Source organism: Hemiscyllium ocellatum, chromosome 4 (genome assembly GCF_020745735.1).
Source record: "Hemiscyllium ocellatum isolate sHemOce1 chromosome 4, sHemOce1.pat.X.cur, whole genome shotgun sequence".
In the NCBI taxonomy this organism is placed as follows: domain Eukaryota; kingdom Metazoa; phylum Chordata; class Chondrichthyes; order Orectolobiformes; family Hemiscylliidae; genus Hemiscyllium; species Hemiscyllium ocellatum.
Window position 1 is genome coordinate 18,245,037 of NC_083404.1, and position 20,632 is coordinate 18,265,668.

General features: G+C 39.6%; 1 protein-coding gene across 6 annotated transcripts in view; it reads right to left on the reverse strand.

The window, feature by feature from the left end:
- LOC132811374 (band 4.1-like protein 3) overlaps positions 1 to 20,632 on the reverse strand; it is a 183,035-nt gene that overhangs the window by 40,932 nt on the left and 121,471 nt on the right. For all 6 annotated transcript variants that reach the window (XM_060822805.1, XM_060822804.1, XM_060822808.1 and 3 more), the window contains exon 12: positions 12,045 to 12,265. In XM_060822805.1, coding sequence (XP_060678788.1) covers positions 12,045 to 12,265 — 221 coding nt within the window. The remainder of the gene's footprint in view (positions 1 to 12,044; positions 12,266 to 20,632) is intronic.

Consider the following 20,632-nt stretch of genomic DNA (forward strand, 5'->3'; position numbering starts at 1 on the left):
AAGGGTAGCAGGGGTAATCCAGGCAATCACAGACCATTGAGCCGAACATCAGTGGTAGGGAAGCTGCTGAAGATGATACTGAGGGATAGGATCTATTCCTATTTGGAAAAAATTGGGCTTATCAGTGATAGGCAACATGTTTTTGTGCATGAAAGGTCATGTCTCGTCAACTTAATAGAATTCTTTGAGGAAGTTGATTGATGAAGGAAGAGCTGTAGATGTAATATACATGGACTTATGTAAGGCATTTGGTAAGGTTCCCATGGTAGCCTGATAGTGAAAGTGAGGTCGCAAGGGGTCCAGGGTGTACTAACGAGATGGACAGAAAACTGGTTGGGCAACAGGAGACAGAGTAGCAGTTGAAGGAAGTTTCTCAAAATGGAGAATGGTGACCAGTGTTCCACAGGGATCTGTGCTGGGACCACTGTTGTTTGTGATATACATAAATGATCTAGAGGAAGGTATAGGTGATCTGATTAGTAAGTTTGCAAATGACACAAAGACTGGTGGAGTAGCAGATAGTGAAGAGGACGGTCAGACAATACAGCAGGATATAGATAGATTGGAGAGTTGGGCGGAGAAGTGGCAGATGGAGTTCAATCTGGGCAAATGTGAGGTGATGCATTTTGAAAGATGCAATTCAATACCAAACGATACAGTAAATGGAAAAGTCATGGAGAAGATTGATGTGTAGAGAGATCTGGATGTCAGGTCCATTGTACCCTGAAAATGGCAATGCAGGTCAATACAGTGATCAAGGCGGCATACGGGCATGCTTTCCTTCATCGGACAGGGTATTGAGTACAAGAATTGGCAGGTCATGTTACAGTTGTGTAAGATTTTGGTTCGGCCACATTCAGAATACTGCAAACAGTTCAGGTTGCCACATTACCAACAAGGATATGAATGCTTTGTAGAGGGTGCAGAGGAGGTTCACCAGGATGTTGCCTGGTATGGAGGGTGCTAGCTATGAGGAGAGATTGAGTAGATTAGGATTATTTTCATTATAAAGAAGGGTTGCGGGGGGACATAATTGAGGTCTACAAAATCATAAGAGGTATAGGCAAGGTGGATAGCAAGAAGCTTTTTTCTCCCAGAGTGGGGTACTTAATTACTTGAGGTCACGAGTTCAAAATGAGAGGGAAAAGTATAAGGGAGATATGTGTGGAAAGTTCTTTACATAGAGGGTAGTGGGTGCCTGGAATGGGTTCCTAGTGGAGATGGTAGAGGCAGGCACGATAGTGTCATTTAAGATGTATCTAGACAGATACATGAATGGACAGGGAGCAGAGGAATACAGATGCTTTGAAAATAGGCAAAAGGTTTAGACAGAAGATCTGGATCGGCGCAGGCTTGGAGGGCCAAAGGGCCTGTTCCTGTGCTGTAGTTTGCTTTGTTCTTCCTTCCTAAAGGACACGAGTGAACTAGGTGGGGTTTTTCCTGCAATTGACAACAGTTTTGCATATTAAACGTGAAATCCACCATCCATCATTGTAGGATTTGAACCTGGGTCCCCACAATATAAACATTAATAGTTTAGCAATTGTAACATCAGGCCATTGCCTCCTCTCCTAGGTCTGTGTCCATGGACATCACTCATGTTGGATATGGTCAGAAATAAATATTGATTTTTTTCCCCCCAAAGTTGTGAAGTGAGCCCAGACATTAATACGTAGTGAAGCACCTGATTTTCTGCCGTGGAATTTTAGTGTATATGAATTTGCAACTGGAATTGCTTCATGACAAAAGCCTCTCAATAACAGTTTTTCTGCGTTAGAGGGTTTATTGAATTTCGAGGAGGAGGAAAGGTTCAAGAACAATGGAAAGGTTGAGAACTCCTTCTCTGGAGGATGATTTGAGATTAGACACCAAGTTTTCATTTTCAACTTTACAGTGAAGTTAATTAAATCTGTACTCCTCAATTTGTTTTCGTGCCTGCAAAATCATGCCATGTTTTCTGCCTACTTCATTTGTCCACTTCCAAAGCAGGATTTAGCTCTTTATCCATAAAACTGGTTTCATTTTATCTTTCTGTACGATATTAATTCAAGAAAAAATTACTGAATAAGGTCACAGAGCATTTCATGCTGACAGTTCCTAGACACTATTTTCACTGAGGACCACAGTATCTTCAAATTCTGCATTAAATAGGACTTCATAAGCAACAAGTAGGATATGTCAAAACAACATTAAGCATATGAGTGAGATAACAACCATAATTTTAAAACTGTATTATCAAACATAAAATGACATAGTTCGGTCTTTAGAAGGTGACTAATCAGGCCTTTGATGTTTGGTATTTCGACACATATTGAGCCATTCACTGAGCAGAATAAGGTTCACTGAAGAACAAATGGACTACTGTAATACTAATGAGATTGTGGCTGTCTCACACCAGAGAAACTAAACTGATTGACCTATCAAACTGGCTCCAAACAACCCTTAGGGAAATGCCAGCATGGCCTAATTGAATGACCTCATTCAATTTAGGAATTTTACATCTTTATAAGAGGAAGAACTATGTATCAGACTCCAATTACTTCATATTTTTCCACTATGATTAGTGAACAATCTTCCTAGCTGTTGAAGAATAGAGTTGTTTTTCCAGAGAATTCTTTCCATCTGCAAATACAAAAACTTTTTGTCTAATCTGATGAGTCACATTACAGCTATGTCTCTTTGAAACATAACTTTAACAACAAGAAAAGACAGCAATGAGTTTCTGAAAGTAAGATTACTATTGCAGCATTTCACATTGCGCAGGACACTCAAGCACTGAACACAAAGAACTGTGTTCTAGGCCGAGGTACACACCTCTTCCTCTGAACTGTCACTCAGGTCATTGTCAACTGAAGCACTCAAGGAGGCTGCCCTGGGCTCCAGGTAGCACAGACTTATAGCAAGGGGGAATGAGAGAGTGAGAGCGTAAGGCACAGAGAAAGAGGCTGAGAGTAGGAAGAAGAAAATGAAAAGAAAACAGGGAACAAGTGACGGTGATTGAATGGGCAGATAACGTTGGAAACTTTGAGGTAAGAAACTGGCATCAGAGAAGCTTGGAAAGGTAAGATAGCCATCATCATCTAGCAAAGAGAATGATGCTGGGAGATGCAAGGAGAACGAAAACAAAGTTCCTCCTTTCCTAGATCTAGGCCCTAGATCTTGGCCCTTTTTAAATTCCATTGTTTTCTTATCAGCATACTTTGAAGAATCAAAGACTAATAATGGATTAGAAGCACTTCTGGGGTCTTTGGTCTTAATACGACCAGTTGATTTCAAAACATTCTCTGTACATCTCCTATGAACACTCGTTGATGACACAGAAGAGTCACAATGCAAAGGCAGAGAGCGAGAGGAAGAGCGAAGTGAATCTGTGCCAAAGAATGAGGTCTATGGAGGTATGAAAAGGAAATCACACAATGTCCAGGAGCAACAGAAATAAGCAGGAACATAAAGAAAAAGACAAAAAAAGATAATTATTAGTTAATGCATTCCCATTGTATTTGTTCCCCATTGCATTTGTTCTTCCAAAATTTCAGAGCTTCTGCTAACCAGAAATATTCAGTAATTTTGTGACTCAGAAATGCTAAATTACAAGACACCCCACAAAAACTTTAATAAGAATAACTTGAATTGTTGTAATTTGTTTAAATACTTTTCAGGAGTGTCAATTGTTTTGGTATTGGATGTTAAATTAAATTTGTTTTCCATTTACCACCACCTAATCACTTTAATTAAATCTCTTTTTGGTGATTTACCCTTTCCTCCTGTGCATTTCTTCAATTGACTTGTTTACCTCTAGCTTATAATTAATTCTCAACTTGCTTAATTGCTTTGGGTTTATATAATGCCATTTTATTTTCAAACTTATCTTTGTAGATCATCTTGCTGATGTGTTTCCACCTCCCTCCCCTTCTAGTTACATGACAAATAGTGATGGTCCTGTTCTAATACTGCTCAAATTAGTTACATTTCTTGCTCCCAACCACTTCAGTGCACATCCAGTTCATGCATGAAGTCCTCCTGGGGATTATAGATGTCAATAGCAGAGCTCCGGGAGTTCAAAAAGGGTTTCATTTAGGATATGGTAGGGGAATTTAAAATAAAATGCTAATTGGCAAACATGATTTGGAAATATGGTATGTGGAACATAGAAGCATTCTAGCACACTGTTGTCAAATTTCTGGTGCCTTCTAACTCAGACCCCTAAGTTAACAGAAACTCTGAAAATTTGAAGAGCCTAAGAGAAAACCTTTTCTTATTTCAGCATAGTTCAATTTTACCAACACTAATGTTGTTAGAAAAGTCAATTTTTTTCTCATGAGGTGATAAATGCTACAGTCTTCATGTTTCACATTAGTTTGTTTCCTTCTTGAACTTTAAATATTTATCATATGTCTTAAGTTTACAAAGAAAAGATTTTACAATCTGTGGGAATGGAATGATACTGTTAGTAACTCTGGTTTGAAATATTTACATAAAATTATTCAGTCCACTAGTTTAAGAAAGGCATTAATCAATTTACATTAGTGAATTTGTAAGCAGTCAAAATTGCCCCAGTAACTTTTCCGCTAGTAGCAGATGAGACCTGCAAGATGATCAAGGCAGCCAATCTTACTTGTTGTTGAACAGCACCAGAATAGAGTTACTTTCACCAATTCGTTTTACCCATTTTGGATGGACATTAGCCAGTAGAATTGGAATGAGACCTGAGAGCTATGATTTATAGATTTTGCAGTTGTCACTGAATTCTCTCTGTTATCCATCAACCTCAAAACTGACCTAGAATTAAAAATCAAGCTTAACAGTGGTAAAACAGCAGTCAAATGCACTTAACATGAATATATTGAACATTTTCAATGCCAAGAGCAATAGTGACCAGCAAAGGCAGAAGCAATGAATATCTTAGAACACCATCACCTCCATGGCCCCCTCTATGTCATGTATCATCCTCAGCTGATTTGGGCACATAACCAGCAACATATCTTTTCTTCGGTCCAAGGAACATCAGAGAAACTTTTTTCTTTAAACTTAACACCAATTTGGAAGCACCATCACAAGAACTAATAGCTTCAATCAGCAGGTCATTTTTTTTTCTATTGGGGATGGCCATAAGTACTTAAAAAGCTTCACGTTGAAAGACATTCTAAGTCAAATATTTATAAACAACATCACATCATCAAAACAAACCAAAAATTGAATTAAAAAAAACAAAAGAAATAATGCCATTTTTCATTTGACATATGGAGAGTAAATTTCTAAACTCAATTAAATGCAATAATCCCACTGATACATTTAAGCTTTTTCTAACTGTTCAATGCATTTCTATTTAACAAATGTAGCACTGTGTAACCCCATTTATTAGTAGACCCGTTAGCAAGCATTCAGAACAAAATGATAGTGCCAAAAGAGCCAAGTTGCAGGATTTTTGCATTCTCAATTGGTGATAGGTTAAGTTCCCAGCCTGGGCAAACCACAGGACCAAGACAGGAGAACCAGCACCAACCTTAATAGAGCAGTAGAACTTATTCTGAGCACGATTTGCTCCAAGCTTCTAATGAAGCCTTCCAAGCAGATGGTCACAGAATACCACTGATAGGATGCCAAGGACGGCAGAATTCACCATCTTGCAAAGTTTGTTTTGGGGTATGGGGGATAAAAATAATCTTTTTTCCCCAATAAATAACAAGTTGCTAAAATGGATTTTTCTTATTTTATGAATATTAGAGATTTTAAAATATATTGGAGGCAAACAAAATTACCAAAAATCTTGCTTGGGTACAAGAAATCAAAATATGAACATCTGGAAAATGTAATTCTGGCTAAAATCAGGCTTCACATTGAAATTTTCTTCCTTTGAAAGACAACAAAACAAAAATATAATGCTACAGCAGTTAATGGATTGCTGAAAATTAGGTATAAATTGAACATTGCCGCAGTTTAGGAACGATAAGGAACTTGAGTTTTACTCTGAGCTTACGTCCTTAGGCGAGAGAATATAATATTTTACTTAAGTTTGGGGCTTCGATTAAATGTAGATTGAGAATGGATCCAGTATGCACTGGAACATGGCTTGTTCTAGATTGCATGTAGAACTGAATATTTTAATTCCAGTTAATAGGAAGATCAGGTACTTCGTTGCTATTATGGTTGCCAGTCTCTGCTTTCAAATAATGACAACTGATAACAAGGTCAGAAATAGGTGGAGAGGCCATTTAGTCTATTGAACCTGCTCTATTATTCAAAAAGATCATGCTTGATCCAATGATGGTCTTATGGACATCTTGCTGGGTTCTCTATAACACTTTTGCCAATCTAAAATCTGTCTAACTCAGTGACTCAGCCCATCTGCTGTGTGGAAGAGAATTCCAAAGACTAATGGCCCTCACAAGAGATATTCATCCATATCTCTAAAATGGAAAACATTTTCTTTAATTATGTACCCATAGTTGTAGACAGCTCTAAAATCTAAAAGGAAACAGCATCTACCCTGTTAGTCCTCCGATAACGTTGCGTTGCAATATTACTGCTTTACATTCACTTGAGTTTAGAAGAATGAATGTATGTATATCTTTTAAAGACAACTACACCGTTCTAGAAATCAGCTACTGAACTCCCTCTGAATTGCTTCCAATGCAAATTTGTCTTCTTTAAGTAAGGTGAGACCAAAGGTGTAGATGATAGATATGAGCTCATCAATATATTGTGCAGTGATAGTAAATTATCCTTTTATACTTCATACCCTGACAGGATAAGACTTATACAGTTAATGGTGGCTCTGGGGAGTGGTACCGTACAAGGAGATCTAGGGATGTGGGTTAAGTTGTTCCTTTGAAGCGGTAGACAGGGTGGTGAAGGCAGCATTTGGCATGCTTGCCTCCATTGGTCAGAACACTGAGTATAGGAGTTGCGGCATCATGTTAGAACATAGAACATTGCAGCACTGCACAGGCCCTTCGCCCCCTCATGTTGTGCCAACCTGTGGAACCAAATCTGAAACCTACCTATTCTACACTATTCTATTCTTATCCATACGTTTATCTAATGCTTATTTAAATGCCTTTAAAGTTGGCAAGTCTACTCCTGTTGCAGGCAGGGCGTTCCACGTCCCTACTATTCTCTGTATAAAGAAACTACCTCCAAATGTGTCCTATATCTATCATCCCTCAATTTAAAGCTATGTCCCCTCGTGGTAGCCCTCATCATCCAAGGAAAAAGGCTCTCACTGTCCACGCTATCTAATGCTCTGATTATCTTATGTGTTTCAATTAAGTCACCTCTCAACCTTCTCTCAAACAAAAACAGCCTCAAGTCCCTCAGCCTTTCCTCACAAGACCTTCCCTCCATACTGTAGTGTAAAAAATGAGGTCTGCAGATGCTGGAGATCACAGCTGCAAATGTGTTGCTGGTCAAAGCACAGCAGGCCAGGCAGCATCTCAGGAATAGAGAATTCGACGTTTCGAGCATAAGCCCTTCATCAGGAATCCTAATGAAGGGCTTATGCTCGAAACGTCGAATTCTCTATTCCTGAGATGCTGCCTGGCCTGCTGTGCTTTGACCAGCAACACATTTGCAGCTTCCCTCCATACTGGGCAACATCCAAGTAAATCACCTCTGCAGCCTTTCTAAAGCTTCCACATCCTTCCTACAATGTGGTGACCAGCACTGTACGCAATACTCCGAATGCAGCTGCACCAGAGTTTTGTACAGCTTCAGCATGAGTTCATGGCTCAGAAACTCAATCCCTCTCCTAATATTGTGGCCATACAGGACACTGATGAGGTCACTTTTAGAATACAATTCTGGTCACCCTTCTATAGGAAGGATGTTGTTAAACTTGAGAGGGTGCAGAAAAGATTTACAAGAATGTTGCGGGGACTAGAGGGTTTGAGCTATAGGGACAGACTGAATAGGCTGGGGCTATTTTCCCTGGCGGATCAGAGGCAGAGGGCTGACCTTATAGAGGTTTATAAAATCATGAGGGACATGGATAGGGTGAATAACCCAGGTCTTTTTTCGAAGGTGGGGGAGTCCAAGACTAGACAGCACAGGTTTAAGGTGCGATGGGAAGGATTTAAAAGGGACCTAAGGGAAATCTTTTCACACAGAGGGTGATGAGTGTCTGGAATGAGCTGTCAGAGGAAGTGGAGGAGGCTGGTACAATTACAACATTTAAAAGGAATCTGGATGGGTATATGTATAGAAGGGGTTTGGAGGGATAGGGGCCAAATGCTGCCAAAACTAGGTCAGATTGGGATGTCTGGTCAGCATAGACAATTTGGACTGAAGAGTCTGTTTCTCTGCTATATGGCTATACAATTCCATTTCCTTTCATAATTATTTGCTGTTTGCAAAAGCTATCCTTTGGTACTCCATATACAAGGACACTCAGGTATCCCTGTACTGCAGAGTGTACAGTTTCTCTACAGTCAAATAATATGTTATTTTCTTGCTGTTTTGTGAACTACATTTTCCCACATATTATGGGTCTTTTTTCAGTCATAAACAATGGATCTTGACTCCTACATTTATTATAATGCAAAAGAAAATTAAGTACAGAATCCACATCACATAAGATCTTGACGTGAAGAGATTAAGGAGGAATTTTAATGCCAATGTAGATTTGAGCCAAGTAGGAAAACAAAACAAAGAAACAACTTCCAATCCTGCAGAAGGGGGGAAAATTATTTTAAATATGGTTCAAATTAAACACAGTAACTTCAAGAAGCTGAACTTGCAATTTTGTTTATAATTAAATTCATCCCCGAGAGAGAAATTTGTGGTTTTGTTTGAAAATCAATGCAGAGACACATGGGGATGCAAGATGCCTTCAGCAGACACACAAAATAGCAGATAGAAAATAGGCTGTCCGTGTTCTATCTGATTACGTTTTGTCAATGGAAAACAAAAATGGGATGAGGTGTAGAAGAGTCTGCCAATGCATCATCGACCACTGTTTGCTCCTGCAAGGGTGACTTTCACCTCTATGGACTCTGAAAAGTGGACTGCATTACCCTCGGTCAGCACTCTCTATCATTCACTACATAACGAAGTGTCGGAAGACATGGAATGATTGTTTAAAACATGGAATCAGGAAATGGGGCTGGAAAACTCTTCAGAAATGTGGGACAACATTTGGGAAAATGCCAGAAAGATCTCTATCTGTAATAGAACCCATGATACTCAATTAAAGATACTCCATAGGACTCATATAGCACCAGAACAATTGGCAAGATTTAGGGCAGGAGCATCTCCAAAGTGTCCTAAATGTAAAAGAGAGGTCAGCACTCTCACACACTGCTTATGAACATGTCACAAGATCCTCAAATACTGGGTCAGAGTAGCAAATGCTCTGGCAGAAATCTTGGGAGTAGAAATTAGGGTGGATCCAGCATCTCTTTTCCTGGGCTTTTCAAGCCTGCCCACCCTGGATGTGCACCAGAGGAAATTATTCTCCATTCTCTCCTTTTGTGAAAGGAAAAATATTTTAGTAAACTGAGTAGCTGAGGGCCCTCCAGGACTTTTGAATTTGTATAGATTGGTTACAGAATGTATTCCTCTTCACTTCCTTAAAAATATGGTGCACCAAAAAACTGAATTATTTTATAAAATATGGCAGCCCTTTAGATACAGATATTTCGGCCATTTTGTCGAGGGCTTTTATCTAGTTGTGGTGACGGGTCTGGCTGGTCCGGGGATCCCGGGGGGAGGAATCCTGTATGAATACGGGTTTAATTATGACTTGATGTTAATTTGTTCTGAGCATGTACCTCATCAGTTAATTATTATGTTATCCTTTTTTTTTCCTTTTAAGTAATGTAAGGCATCTTATTATACATTCTGGTTAGTTGTAGGTTAGATTAGTAGTTAGTTGTGTGTTTTTTTTTCCTTTATCTTTTTCTTTGTTTGCTATGTTTTAGCCTTTATTTACTTAATATTTAATTGTATATTAATGTTTGTATTTGTGTGTATTATTTTGTAAGTTTGTAATAATATGTTAAAGAAAATTTCTTTTTCTTCATTAAAAATATCCATCAAACGAAAAATGGACTGCAAATGCAGCAGGATCCATAATGGGCATGCAATTTTCTAAACACTATTTTCCCATGTGTTTGCCCACGTGATTATTTACATCGAGGTATAAGACCATAACACATCTTAGGATCTGAACGACAACCCTAATATTTGTTTAATAAAAGCTGGTTATCTCAATAAATCTTTATTTTTCTGCTACATTCTACTTACTTTGAAGCACGATGGTGATCAGAGCTTTATTTATTTAATTTGGGTTCAGACTGGCAACCTCACTTTGTGTACGGCACAGTGGCTCATCGGTTAGCACTGCTGCTTCACAGAGCCAGGCAACCGGGTTTGATTCCACTCTCAGGATGTCTGTGTGGAGTCTGCACAATCTCCCAGTGTCTGTATGGATTTCACCGGGTGCTCTGGCTTCCTCTCACTGTCCAGAGATGTGCAGGTTAGGTGGACTGGCCATGTTAAATTGCCCATAGCGTCCAAGGATGTGTAGGTGAAGTTGATGAACAAGGGAAAGATAGAGTTACAGGGAAAGTGTTGAGGGCATTGGTCTGGGTCGGATGTTCTTCGAATGGCCAGCATGGACCTGATGGGCCGAATGGCCTGTTTCTTCGCTATAGGGATTCTATATAGAACCTTTACAGATGCACTAACCAGAGGAGTGAAAAATGCTGAGAGGCTAAAGTTGCTTGCAGGCTCTTAATGTTTCAAACAGTAGTATTCAAATGTATTTAAAAAACAATAGTAGGGATAAACAAAGTTAATGTAAGCTTGAAGAAGTAACTTGCACTGTCTTCTACTCATATCGTACACCTTATGCATGAGGATAAAGACTTCCATTTAGTTTGTCTACCTTATAAGCAAACATCTGGATGGGTTAGAAGACCTGATAAGTAAAACATATTATTTTGTTCTGAAAAGTGTTTACTTTCTTCCTCTTTTGCCATTTATTGCTCTCCAGAAGATATGTTACATGTGACCTATTTCCAGATGTTTCCAGTGATATTTTTGAGAAATAATAAATTGAGACACTAGTCTTCACTGCCTAGACGCACTAAACTAGATGTGTTTTTGGGTCCTGCAAAGGTACTCTCTCTAAAATATATAAATAAATTACAAATGATTTTCAATGCTCTTGTGGCACAATTGTAGTGTCCCTTCCTCTGAGCCAGGAGGTCTGGGTTCAAGTTGCACCTGCTCCAGAGATATGTAATTACATCTCTGAACAGGTTGATTAGGAAAATATCTACAAATGATATTCTGACATAATTGCTGCATCAATAAACTCAAGTAGCAGTTCCACCATTTACTGGCCAAGTCTGCAAACATAAAACGTAAGTAAAATTCTTATCAATCTTTCCCCTTCTGTTGCAGTGACACAATGAAACAACTTGAAGCTTTAGCATTATAATGTTCATCTGGTACCCAAGCGATGATCGAATTTAAGGAGCTATTCTGCACGTACGTCTGGCTGATGACCACTAATAATGATGAGGATGCAGATTCAACAAAGCATTTTGCTGGAAGTTTTCAGACTATTTAATCCGTTAATGACTTAAAAGAAATGGCAACAAAACTTTAGCTTTAATGTCAGACTTCTTAACACACATTTCCCTGGCTGTCAAATTAAAAATGTAATTGGAATATCAAACTCTCAAAACTGCAATCTTTTCCTTGGTTCCAAAATCATATTAAAGATGTCTTTTTTTAAAAACTGTACTGCATTAACAGACTAGGAATTATGGTTTATTGTATATATGCTTATATCAAATCCCTTGTTTTATTGTTTTTGTTGAACTTTTAACTCATTTGAAATGGTGTATAGCAACAATGCAAACAAATACTCTACTTCTAAGCATTAGCATGCTTTTATACTTTACAGCAAAGCTAATTTAATTAGTTTCTTATTAATCTAACAAAATTTCCAACAATAGTCTAACTCTCTTCACTTTCAGATGTGTCATCTGCCTGTTTTCTCATCAGTACATTTTTCATGCCCCAGTGCACACTACCTTTATTTCATGCTTGGCCGGTGTGACCAATGGAGTAATATCAATCTTGGCCTTTTTCTCCTCCTCTTCTGCTTTCTCCTCTTCTGCCTTCTTCTCTGGCGTCACTGTGGTTATTAGATTGGTTGATACTAGGCTCTTGACTGCACCGTAATGACCAGTAGCCACTTCAGAAGCTGAAACGGAGTCCTTTATGAGCATCTCATGGTTCTCAGTGACAGATGCTTTTAAAACACAAAACAGAACTCATCACTCTGTGTTGAATCAATTGCCCTCAGCTGAAAGGCACTAAGAAATAACATAATAATATGATAACATCATAAAAGCCTCAGTGCTTCTCGGATGCTGTGGTCATTACTCTGGAATTGTCTCTCACAGAGGAATGTGTTGGTTGGGCCATCACATTTATTCAAGATAGAGTTTAATAGATAACGGTGTCAGGATTTTTTTTTGGGGGGGGCTAGGGGATGCAGAGAGAAAAATGCAATGGACAGCATGATCAGATCAGCCCTGAGCTTACCACATGTCAGAGCAGGTTAGAAGGGCCAAACAAAAAACAGTCCCGTGCATTTATTTACTCTTTGAGATTGTCACTGACTTTTCAAACAGATTCAGATAGAAAACTGCAGTAATGTGTCTAGGCTGTATGCAATACATTTCCGAAGACACAGCAAGAGCCTGAGGGTTAAGTCAGATCATGGTTAGTCCAAGATCTGAAGATGTCACCTATACTGGGGACAACATGCCTGCAAATCAATTTCCCAGCTTGGCAAACATACCCACAACTACTGCAAGGTGCTGTAACTCGTGATTAGGAAAATTCACTTGATTCTGTAGATCTTTGCTGGATCAGAAACAAATGATAAAACATGCAAGCAGCAGGACTTCAAAAAAGGGAATTGAAATGAAATGGAAATAATTATGTTCACATTGCTACTGTCTGCAACTCCATGATAGAAGAGCCATCTGGAAAATTTATTGTAAAGGAGCTAAAACCAAAAACATTCATCACTACAGAGGCATATGACCCATGAGCCAATTCTACTTTTCAATTAGATTTTGGCTGATCTGTACCTCAAACCAGTTCGCCCTGCCTTTGCAGCAAAAGGCGTGATTGATAACAAACAGTAAATAGTCACATTTACACATCTATTTAATATATTGGGATTTGCATAACATGGACAGGTTCTGCTTTCACTGTAAGGTTTGTCATGGACTTTAAAAAAAATACAGCAAATCTATCCTTTCAACATGTGCTGCTGCTGACTCGATATGCAAATATAAACAAGCACTCCAATAAATATTAGCAGTGGAAGTGCATCACATAAACGTGATAGAGGTGATTAACATTCAAGTGGAGATTGCATTATGACTGCATTCTTGTCATGACTACGACTCAAGTTTATTATCTTCCCTCCCTATTGCTGTTGCAGCTGAACAGTAAATTTCAGCCTCTTCAGCACATGTGACATTGATTAACGTAATCTGACCATAATTTGTGAACGTTATTAAATTCAGCAATGCAAATACTGCAGCTTGTTGTTGACAGGTCTTGCTCATGAACGAAATAGTAGTATACTATATCATTGAAATCCAGCCATGAGATACAAATATTAAATTTAACGCCTGAAAAATAATTAGTCGGAAATCACTGTGGCACTTGAATGACAGTGGGACAAAATACTCTACTCTTGCCCAGCTCATGATGATTATTAACTTCCCATCCTCCAACCTTTCATCTGGTTTAACACCGACAAAACTGCAAATTTCTTTAACTTTAGTTTTTTGTAGGGAAAGGGACATCTCTAGAAACCCAACAAGATCGTGGCAACAGAGCAGTAGCTAATGGCAAAGTGAGACAAGAAGGGTCAGAGTTGAGCAACAAACTGTGCATTAGTGAATAAACTAAACTACTAAAGACACTATATTCATCTGAATGCATGAAATACTTGTACAGAGATGGAAGAAGTAATGGCACAAATAGAGATTGAAGAGCTTAAAAATGTGTTGCTGGAAAAGCGCAACAGGTCAGGCAGCATCAAAGGATGCTGCCTGACCTGTTGCGCTTTTCCAGCAACACATTTTTAAGCTCTGATCTCCAGCATCTGCAGTCCTCACTTTCTCCTACAAATAGAGATTTAGACAATCACTATTTCAGAGACATAGCTGCTACATTAAAAAAGTTCAGACATGAATTTTTTTGAAATTTTGTACCTTGTTGGAAGATAGACTTAAAACCTCAGTTCTTGCCCCTGCCCATGTTGAAACTCTAAAATGACTTGTGTCTTTTCAAACAGCAAGTGGCCTACTTGCAGGATAACCCATCGTAATGGCTGGATTGAATCAGTGTCCTTTGTCCAGTCATGCTCAAAGACGAGTTAGGATTGGAAGGGGGAGCAGGAGAGTCAGTATTTCTGTTCCACATGTAGACCATTCATGTTACGTGCACTTCCACATACACACTGCCATGTTGCCCCGAAATACATGTACAGAATGTTCTTCATCTAGTGAGTGACTTCAAAGCCGAATCCTTCACTGACTACCACATGCGGCACGGTTAGCACTGCTGCTTCACAGCGCCAGAGACCTGGGTTCAACTCCCGCCTCAGGCAACTGTCTGTGTGGAGTTTGCACATTCTCCCCGGGTGCTCCAGTTTCCTCCCACCATCCAAAAATGTACAGGTTAGGTGAATTGGCTATGCTAAATTGCCCGTAGTATTAGGTGAAGGGGTAAATGTAGGGGAATGGGTCTGGGTGGGTTGCGCTTCAGCAGGTCGGTGTGGACTTGGTGGGCAGAAGGATCTGTTTCCACACTGTGACTAGTCTAATCTAAAAAAGTTTTCAGAGTACAAAATATGTCAGAATAACATTTCATTCAAGGAAGAGAGGTAGCCCTGAAAGAAATGGATGAGATAAGGACATTAGTGAGAAAGACCATCAGTTAGAATTGGTATGGCTGAAGACTAAGAATAACAAATATCAGAAAATGCTGGAGTAGTTTCAATGCCCTCTAATGGTAGTTGTGTCATTGAACAAATCATTAAACAAGTAACAATGGGAACTTACAAAAAACTCAGTGTAATAATTGTGGGGGTCTTCAATACAAATATAGACTGGGACAATCAAGTTCACAGGGGTGGTCTAAAAGATGAGTTTGTTGAATGTTCATTTCTTCACAGCAGAGGACACAAATTGCATACCAGAAACAATAGGTAATCTTCATCTTCAGGCGAAACACAGTGAGGATACTAAGGTAATAATTTCAGAAAAATTAAGAAGCTTAAACAATGAAAATCTGACAACTCTCTGGCTCCTGATGACCTACACTCCGTGATTCCAAAAGGCATAGCTGCAGGGAATGCTATTGTGCCAGCTGTGATTTTCCAAAACTCCTTCAATTCATGAACAGTAACAGATTGGAAGTTACCAAACATTAGATTGCTTTTCAAGAAAGATGAAAGTGAACTACAGATTAGGTGTAGTTGTGTTGAAAATGCTGGGATCTTTTGTTAACAAAATCTTAACAGCAGACTTTGAAAAGTCTAGTATGATTAGAAAAAGTCAATGCTGTTTTTTCAACAAGGAAGCCTTGTTTGGCAAATATATTAGTTTTTTTTGATGATGTGGCTTGTAGGATAGATAATGGGGAACCAGTAGATGAAGTGCATCAGGAATTTCAACAAAGTACTTGCTACTGCGCCACATGAGATTAATTGCCAATATAATGGTTCATGGATTCAGGATCATATATTAGCATGGAATGATGATTGGTAAGAGTGGACATAAACAGAGCATTTTTAAGGAGTATGTTGGGGATGCTCACTATTTCATTAGAAATAAAAGTTAAGAATGTTATGGTGCAGTTGTACACGGCATTGGTGAAAGCACATTCTGACTACCATGTGCAGGCTTGTCTCCTTACTCAAAGAAAGAGGCAGTGGAGGTAGCTCAGAGGAGTTATACTAGGTTGCTATCTGGAATAAATAGATTGCCTTATGAGGAAAGGTTGAACAGAGTCAACCTGTTTTCACTGGAGTTTAGACAAGAGAAGGATGACTCAATTAAACTACACAGGATCCTGTATGTCCTTGATAAGATGGACATGGAAATGATGTTTCTATTTGTGACTGTGCCCGAAAGAAAGGGTCAACGTTTGAAAAATAGGATACCTTTAGGATGAAGCTGGGGAGAATTTATTTTCCCCTTAGGAGGTTTATGAGACTTTGGAACTCTTTGCCTCAAAAGAGATGGAGGTCTAATTGTTAAATAGTTTTAAGGTGGAGATAGACACATTCTTTCTGGCAGAGGTATTATAGATCATCGGTTGGTGGGGGGGAAGGAGGAGGAGGAGTAGATGTGAAAGTGGAATTAAAAACAAACAAATCACCATCATTTTAATGAATAGTGCAGCATGCTTAAGGGACTGAATGACTTACTTCTAGTCTTCATTCTTACGCTTGCATATTCATTTAACTCATCCATTCAGTAAGGTTTCCTTTCTGCTTCAGTGACACTTTCCCCAGTCTATTCAAGCATTCCTATTGGTCCCCATGGCAGACAACTCCAGTAACTTCCTTTCCAATGGCATGATGTCCCTCCCTTTCAATATGTACAACATCACTACCCTTCTCAAACAAGACTAACTTTAATCCTTTGATCTTCTGACCTGCTGTTGGAACAAATCCTTAGTTTCCTCTTCAAAGAGCCTCAACTTCAATGTCACAACTCAGCTCTACTCCCAACTTTTTAATAAGCCTCTGATCTAATCACTCTGATCTAAAATTCCTACTCATCAAGAATGCTGAAATAGTCATCATCAAGGTCAACAGTGATGTGCTATATGACAAGGTGCACAATACCTACTTCTCAAAGGAAAAGGAAATACTCTTCAGTTTGTATGAGAAAATCTCCTGCCCATTAATATCACCCACTTATATTAGCTAAGAGAAATCTACAGTGTAGCAATTGCCTTTAACTCTGATGTAAGCTCAACCCAGCATTCCTTCCATATTAAGTCAGCCAATTTCCACATGCATAATATTATCTGCCTTAATGACATTAACTGATTTCTCTCCACAGATACTGCCAGACATGCTGTGTTTTTCCAGAAATTTCTGCTTTTGTTAATGATTTCCAGCATCCATAGTTCCTTTTTTCAAACATCACTCTTGATGTTAACCAAAGCCCTTTCCATACTTCTGTAATCTTCAGAATTAAATGATTAATGTTCCAATAAACATCCTCCAGTTCACACCTTCCACAAAATCCAATTCGTCCGAAATCTCACCATGCATGAAGTCCTATTTGTCATTATCCCCACTCTTCCTGACCTCCATTGCTTTGTTGGCTTTCAGGTATATTTATATTTTAATATTCTTTGATGCTACAAATGCAAATTATATATCCCATCTTTCTTTTAGTATATCATTTTGGAACACAGTTCAATCCCATAGCTTTAAAACTGTTCCCAAATCCATATACATATCTACTCCCCCGCCCTCCTTTATAACTGTACTTGTAAATCCCATCGCTCAATCATTAATTCCCTTGATGTGACAAGTGAAGGAATCTCACTACAGTATAGTGTAAGTGTCTCTGTCTTTCTAAAAGATTAGTTCAGGTAGTGAGTAAGTTGGGGAGGGGAGCTATTTGCTAGAAAGTAATAACTATCATTTTTAGGGAGCTAGTTAAAATTTAACTTATACACTAACAGTCAATAGAGGGTTAGTCATGTCAGTTAGTGGGGTTTTGTGATCGGACTGTGAGATGTGGTCAATCATGGACACTGAGAGCATCCTTGATAATTACATCTGCAGAAAGCGCACCCAGCTTCAGCTGCTTGCCGAATGAGCAACAGTTGGAGACATTAAGGAGTACACAATGGATGGACAGTGTCTTCAACAGAGGTTTTAGAAACATGGTCACACCCAAGGTACAGGAAGATAGATGGGTGACCCCCTGTCAAACAAGTTTTCCTTTTTGGATACTGATGAGGGGGATGGACCATCCGGAGACAGTAGCAGCAACAGCCAGAGCAATGGCACCACAGTCGGTCATGCTATACAGAGGGTAAGATAAAATGTGGTAGAGCTATAGAAATTGGACATTCGATTCTCAGGGACACAGACATATGCTTCTGTGGCAAGAGAGACTCCAGGATGGCACATTGGCCCTGCTGTCACGGAGGCATCGATGTTTCTGAGCTGGTAGAGGGCATCCTGAAATGGGAGGGTAAGCAGACAGAAGGCATTGTCCGTATTGGTGCAAAAGACAGAGGTAGGAAGGGTGACAAGATCCTGCAACGACAATTCAGGGAGTTAGTCAGTGAAGTAAAAAGCAGGTCCTCTAGGGTAGTAATCTCAAGATTTGGTTCCCATGCCATGTACTATGGAGGTTAGGAACAGAAGCAGTACAATTGAACACGTGGCTAAAGAGCTGGTTAGGGGGAGATACGTGAATCATTGGGATGCCTTCCAGGGAAGGCGGGACCTGTAGCCAAAGAATGGGTTGCACTTAAACTGAAGGAGCACCAATATCCTGGAAGGGGGATTTGATGCTGCAATTTGGAAAACTAGTGTGGTGGGGGTAGGAACTGGAGCAGCAGGTCACAGAATATTGAGAATGGGGAAGAGCTTGAGACTGAAATAAATATAGCTAAGAAGAAGAGCAGTCAGGGAGAGATTGCTGAACTCAGCAGAAATGGAGACGTGGACTGTATTTGCTTCAATGCAAGAGGTATAACAGGTGAAATGGATGAACTTAGAGCCTGGTTTAATGCATGTAATTATGGTGTTTTTGCTATCACAGAGACATGGTTGAAAGAGGGACAGGATTGGCAGCTTAATGTTCCAGGATATCAATGTTTTAGATGAGACAGAGAAGGAAGCAGAAGAGGTGGGGGAATTGCATTACTCACAAGGGAGTATATCATAGGTGTGCTGAGGGAGGATACCCTGGAGGGAACCTGGAGTAAGGCATTATGGGTAGAGCTCATGAATAGGGAGGGTGCAATCACAATGCTGGGATTGGACATCAGGCCTCCCGGCTGCCAGCAGGAGATACAGGATGAGATATGTAGTCAGATTCTGGAAAAATGTTGAAATAACAGGATTGTTGTGGTGGGTAATTTTAACTTCCCCTATATTGATTGGGTGTCCCTTTATGCCAGTGGTTGCACAGGGAACAATTTGTTAAGTGCGTTGAGGAGGGTTTTTTTGAAACAGTACATGGATAGTCCAAAGAGGGAGGGGGCCAGAGTGAACCTGGTATTGGGAAATGACACTGGCCAGATGATCAAAGTTTCAGTGGGGAAACAATTTGGGAATAGTGATCATAACCCCCACAATGTTTTCAATTACTTATGTGGAAGGACAAGAATGGACCTTGTAGATGAAGGAGTTAAACTGGAGGAAGGCCAACTACAACCAATTAGACAAGAATTGGAGAATATGGGTTGGGAGTGGCTGTTTGAGAGTAAATCCACATCGGACTTGTTGGAATCTTTTAAGATCAATTGATTAGAGTGCAGAACAGACACGTTCCTGTGAAAATGAAAGACAGGATTCAGGAACCTTAGATGACAGAGAAAATCTTCAGCTTAGTCAAAAACTAATGGAAACATACCTAAGGCCTGGGCAACTAAAAATAAAGTCCTTGAAGAACATAAATAAAGTAGGAAGGAAATTAAATGGGCTATAAAATGACCTTGGCCAGCAGGGTTAAAAGAATCCCAAGACATTTTTTTTTACATATTTTAGGATGAAGAGGGTAGTTGGGAAAAAGTAGGCCCACTCAAGGATAAAGGCCGGAGGTTATGCACACAGCCAGAGGAAATGGATGAGATCCTTGACTTTACATCAGTATTCACCAAGCGAGATGTGAGAGATGTTGAGGTTAGGAAAAGGTGTCAGAATACTCTTCGGCGAATCAATGTAATGAAGGAGCAAGTGTTAAGTGTCTTAAAATGAATTAAGGTAGATGAATCCTCAAGGCCTGTTGGGATCTATCCCAGAGTACTGTAGGAGGCAAGTGAGGAAACAGCTGGGGCTTTAACATATATCTTTACATCCTTTTTGGCCTGAGGCGAGGTTTTAGAGGACTGGAGAATACCCAATGTTGTTCCTTCATTTAAGAAGGGAAGCAGAGCTATTACAGGCCAGTGAACCTGACTTCCATGGTGGGAAACTATTGGAGAAGATACTGAGATCTATTTACATTAGGATGTGAATAGATTTGTTAGTGATAGGCAGCATGGGTCTGTGCATGGAAGGTCGTGTCTCACCAACATGATTGAGTTTTTTTGAGGAGGTGACAAGAATGATTGAAGGAGAAAGGGCAGTAGATGTTGTCTACGTGGACTTTAGTAAGGCATTTGATAAGGTATGTCATGACAGGCTGATACAGAAGATAGGAGAAAGTGAGGACTGCAGATGCTGGAGATCAGAGTTGAGAGTGTGGTGCTGGAAAAGCACAGCAGGTCAGGCAGCCTCGGAGAAGGAGAATCAACATTTGGGCATAAGCCCTTCATCAGGCACCACTCTTGATGCTGATACAGAAGGGAGAGTTTCATGGGATGCGAGGTGAGCTGGCAA